Genomic DNA, 5,635 nt, shown 5'->3' with positions numbered 1-5,635 from the left:
GTGGAGGGACAGCGCAGGAGGGGAAGACCCTCTATGAGATGGATTGATTCGGTGACTGGGGTAATCGGGATGGGAGTGTCAGAGGCAGTGCGGTCGGTGCAGGATAGAGCAGGGTTTAGGGCTGTTGTGCACAGGGTCGCTATGAGTCGCAAATGACTCGACGGCACATAACAACAACAACAGGGCTAACTGCTTTCCCCCCCACAGCTGCCTTACAGTGGTTGACAGGGAACTGCCAGCATTTGAAGCTGGGTTTAGAACAGGCAGCAGGGACAACACTGCTGATGTCAGATGGATGCTGTCTGTGTTGACTATGCACAGGCGTCTGGCTGTGTGGACCACAACAAACTATGACTAACATTGAGACAAACAGAAATCCTAGAACACGTAATTGTGCTCATATGAAACAGATCAAAAAGTGGTCCAAATGGAACAAGGGAACACCGCATGGTCTAAAATCAGGAAAGGCATGCATAAGGGTTGTATCCTTTCTCCACACCTATTTCAATCTGTTTGCTGAGCAAATAATTTGTGAAGCTAGACTCTATGAAGAGAAATGTGACATTAGGATCAGAGAAGACTCATTAACAACTTACATTATGCAGATGACACAGCCTTGTCTGGTCAAAGTGAAGAGGACCTGAAACAGTTGCTGCAGCAAAATCAATGCCTACAGCTTTCATACGGATTATATCTCAACATCAAGAAAACAAATGTCCTCCCCTATTGGGCCAATAGACAACATCATGAAAGCTGGAGAAAAGACTGAAACTGTCAATGATTTCACCTTACTTGGATCCACAACTGACCTTTGTTATCAGCAGTCATGAGATGTACTGCTTTGGAAAAGTCTTCTGTCAGGGACCTCTCTAAAATACTGCACAGCAATGATGTCAGTTTGCGGACAAAGGTGCACCTGATTCCGGATATGGTCTTTTCAACTACCTGGTACACATCTGAGAGCTGGGCAATGAATAAGGATAAGAGAAGAACAACTAATGTCTTTCAACTGTGGTGTTGGAAAAGAGCACAGATATGGAATGTCCAAAGAACAAGATGTCTTGAGAATATGCAGCCAGAGTGCTTCTTGGAGTCAAAGACTGTAAAGCTTCAGCGCTCATACTTTGGACATGTTGCTAGGAAAGACTATTCCTTGGAAAGGGATATTATACTTGGAAAGGTGGAGGGTCATCGAAAGAGAGGAAGACCCCCAACAAGATGGACTAACATGGTACTGCAGCAATGTACTCAAGTGTATCAGAGATGGTCAAGACTGCACAGGATAGGACAGCATTCAGGTCTGTTAAATCAGTCTGTTGAGTCTGGGTCACTATGAGTCATACTCAACAGCACATGACCCTGACCCTGATCCTGACCCCACCTCCACCTCCACCTCCACCTCCACCTCCACCACCACCACCACCACCACCATCACCACCACAACCACCACTGTACTACTTTCTTAAAACAAATCTGATATAGATAATAGTATCTCTAAAAATAGATGGTAAAAAGCTGTATTTTTTTCTTCCCTCCCCCCAAAAAGCTATATTCTTAATCTTAATATAGAAAAGATGTGTTAAGAATTTCAAAACGTCACTTGTTCTGATTCTTCTGATCTCAATTCTTTTACTTCCACAAACACAACTGCAGGTATACAACAGGAGGCTCTGGTGGTATAATAGATTACACTTTGGGCTGCTAACCAAAAAATTGTTGGTTCAACTCCATCAGTAGTTTCTCAGGACAAAGGTAAGGCAATTTGCTCCAGTTCACATTTTTTGCCTTGGAAACCTGATAAGGGTCATACTTCTGATGCTATCATATATGTTGTTGTTGTTGTTGTTATGTGCCGTCGAGTCGTTTCCGACTCATAGCGACCCTATGCACAACAGCCCTAAACCCTGCTCTATCCTGCACCAACCGCACCGCCTCTGACACAACCATCCTGATTGCCCCAGTCACCCAATCAATCCATCTCATAGAGGGTCTTCCCCTCCTGCGTTGTCCCTCAACCCTCCCAAGCATGATGTCCCCTCTCCAAGGACCCGTCCCTCCTGGAAACATGTCCAAAGTATGTCAGACGAGGCCCCAGAATCCTTGCCTCCAAGGAGTAGCTTGGTTTAATCCTCTCCAAGATAAATCTGTTTGTTTTCCTGGCAGTCCATGGTACTTTCAGTACCCTTCTCCAGCACCACTGCTCAAAAGCATCCACTCTCCTTCTGTCCTCCCTAGTCATTGTCCAACTCTCTGATGCATAACAAGCGATTGCAAAGACCATGGCCTGTATCAGGCGCACCTTAGTCTCCAGAGAGACACTGTTGCTCCTGAGTACTTTAGAGAGGTCCCTAACAGCAGACTTTCCCATCGCGATACGCTTTTTGATTTCCTGACTGCTGGTGCCAAGAGTGTTGACTGTGGAGCCGAGCAAACTGAAGCTGTGAACACTCTCAATCTCTTCGTCATCCATCCTGACGCTGCCAATTGGTCCAGTGGTGAGAATCTTTGTCTTCTTGACATTGAGCCTCAGGACTGAGGCTATCATATATACATCACAAAAATCTCAAAACAAATTTTAAAATGATAAAACAGACATACATCGAGGTCTATCTTTTCTTTTTGTTATTTTAATGAAAGTTTACAGAAAAGTTGGATTTACGTTCATCTTTTCTTCCCTGACCCCAATAGATCATCCACATGCCTCCCAAGGTGGAGGAGACACTACTCTGGATGCCACACAGTGGCAAGTCACAAACACTTGAAGTTCCACAAACACTATGTTGTTTCATGTTCTGCACTAACTATAAACCAGAATTCTGGAGCATATCTACCTTTTAAGCCAAAAAGAAAAACCTGGCAACCACCTCCACTTCAATAATCAGTTTGAGCATATACTTCTCCTTAGTATCTTCTAACTAGCCTCTTCCTCTTGACTCCTTTTCAGATTTCCACTAAGTCTCCCAGGCACCTAGTATGCACCTTCACTATGACTTTAATGTGTTTTTATCTTTGTAAGTATCATTCCCCTCCTCAGCTATAAACCATTTAAGGACAGCACACTCATCTATCAAGAACCAACTAGAATGTCTAATTCGGTCAGACACACAGTATTGTAGCACCAACACCCTCACTGTATGGATGAAGAAACATATTCAGTATGTCCTGGGTGCTACCACCACAGGGCTGCTCTCTAGTGACAGTATGGCGTGCTCCTTATCTAATGCACTTCACTTCTCACTCCCCAGAAGGCTCAGTGGTATATGAAGCAGGAGCAAGGTTCTTCTCGAAGAATCTGAAAGTTAAGAAACGTACCTACTGCCATATATATATACTACAAGGCATAAGGTTATTAGTAAAATACCCCACACTACTTTAAAATAATTATAAAGTACCTATATAGAATAGTGCTCTAAAGTATCCACCTATCCTGACTGCATTTCAAGCAGTTGTAAATTGTGCTTTTTATCAGTGTGTCCCCACTCAAAGGACTTAGCAGACTCAGATTTGAGGGGGTACAAAATAAAAAAATGATTTGATAATGCCTACAAACTTGGCAAACCTATGATTTAAATTATTATCAAATAAAAAGAAAACTTTCCATGTCAGACACTATACTATTCTTCATTAAATTTCAAGAGTTTCACCTCTTTTGGCCCCAAAATGTGGCAAATATGTTCCTTTAATTTCTTAATATAGATATTACTCTATAAGATGGTAATACAGCATTCAGAATGCTGGCAACTGGATTTTTGAAATTTCTCTAGTTTCTCTGTTCCTTTGCAAGACTCATCGAATACTTGGAGGCAAGGATTCTGAGGCTCCGTCTAACATACTTTGGACATGTTGTGAGGAGAGACCGGTCCCTGGAAAAGGACATCATGCTTGGGAGGGTGGAGGGACAGTGCAGGAGGGGAAGGCCCTCTATGAGATGGATTGATTCAGTGACTGGGATAATCGGGATAGGAGTGTCAGAGACAGTGCGATTGGCACAGGACAGAGTTTAGGGCTGTTGTACATAGGGTCGCTATGAGTCGCAAGCGACTCGACGGCACTTAACAACAACAACATAGAATACTGACATTTAGCACATACACAGTGCTTTTGGAAACACCTATAATTCATTCAAATTGATAAACAACCTGATAGTACTTTCCTGCAGTCATTCTCTTGCCTATTCTGGATTCCTCTTTCTACATCTGCAAAACTGGGAGCTTAGACTAGATAGACAGAGGTTATTTTCAGGTCAAAACCATGTGACTTCAAATTGGAGTATTCAAAATGAAGGATGTGTGAACAGGACAAGTACATCATAACATACATAACTGTGTCAGTTTAACTGTGGGCACTGGAGAGTGATCTGAAATCTATCACACAGGGCCTAAAAAAGGTAGTAAAAGTAGAAGGCAAATTCGTAATTATCCCATCACCAAATTAACTCTTCTTCAGGAAAAGATTTAAGCAAAGGTTGCTGACTTTAAAGACTAACTCAGTAACACCCCATCTGATTTCTGAGGCTGTAAATCTTTTCTGGGAGGAAACTGCTGTAAGCATGAAAGCCACCAGGGCTCCATGAGGGAAACACTACACTACTTTAGCGGGAAAAGTCTGAAACTGCAATGATATGTGACTGACCAATGAATTGTTCGCACAACTTTTCATGAACTACTTTGCAAAAATAGCAAGGCGGAATTTCAGGCGGAAGATAGGAATTGATTTTACCCAAATTCATAGTGTAGCACATATCCTAATCTTAAGGAGCCAGCACTGCAGAGACTACATTTAGTAACTCATTTTAGCCTCCTGCCAACCTTTCATTATTACTTCCATTTTACAGATTAGGAAGAAATGCAAAAAATATTTTGTGGTTTGGTCAAGTACCCACAATTAGAAAATAAAGTAGTATTCTTCGAATCCAACTGCCAAGCATCTTCAATTTCTTTTCCTATGCCTTAATAGTTTCCACTTAATTTGGATGACATCAATTGGTGATTTAAAATCAATGTCTGCATCTTAGTCGCTTCCTGTTTTAGGTTAGTGTTAGGAAAGAAATTGACTCTGGATATAAAAAAAAACAAAAACAAAACACAGCTAGCAGGAGCAGGACTGCCGACGGCTTCTGGTCCCTAAAATCTAAACTCATAGACAGTGGCGCCCGGGCATCCCAGGTCCGCCCAGCTCAGAGGCATCACCCACTGTCAGAAGGCACCGAGCCACCACCTTGCACGTGTTTCCAGCGGTGTCACCCACTTCCTTTAAGAGACATTTTCACAATGACCCCCCCCCACCCCACCCCGGCCCCGGCCCCTGCCCCTCCCCGGCCGGCCCTCCGCACCTATCAGCACCGCCCCCGGCCTGGCCCGGCCCTCCGCGGACACGTGCGAGGGTGTGTTTGTGTCGGCCGGGGCTCCCTTACCGGGACAGCAGCGCCAGCTTCTGCTCCAGCATCATCTCCAGCTTCTGGCCCTGCCTGGAGATCCAGTGGTCCACGCCGTGCAGGCGGTAGCACGTCTCCAGCATCGCCCTGAAGTCCGCCACGAACTCGGTGATGCCCGCGTACTGGCCGCGGGAGAACTTCTCCGCCATCTGCAGCAGCCCCGCGGCCGGCCCGGGGCCCGGCGGAGCGCGGCCGGCCCGG

General features: G+C 44.6%; 1 protein-coding gene across 1 annotated transcript in view; it reads right to left on the bottom strand.

Annotated features, from left to right (window-relative positions):
• The window catches only part of KIAA2026 (KIAA2026 ortholog), a gene marked incomplete at its 5' end in the record, with an annotated part of 84,114 nt that extends 78,480 nt beyond the window's left edge, over window positions 1-5,634 (bottom strand). Inside the window, one exon of the mRNA XM_006881358.1 lies at window positions 5,414-5,634. Coding sequence (XP_006881420.1) covers window positions 5,414-5,634 — 221 coding nt within the window. The remainder of the gene's footprint in view (window positions 1-5,413) is intronic.
• Window position 5,635: the final 1 nt, after the last annotated feature.

This window comes from Elephantulus edwardii, unplaced genomic scaffold, assembly GCF_000299155.1.
Source record: "Elephantulus edwardii isolate Elephantulus edwardi_28Jun2011 unplaced genomic scaffold, EleEdw1.0 scaffold00014, whole genome shotgun sequence".
Classification (NCBI taxonomy): domain Eukaryota; kingdom Metazoa; phylum Chordata; class Mammalia; order Macroscelidea; family Macroscelididae; genus Elephantulus; species Elephantulus edwardii.
This window is presented reverse-complemented; position numbering and strand designations above follow the sequence as displayed.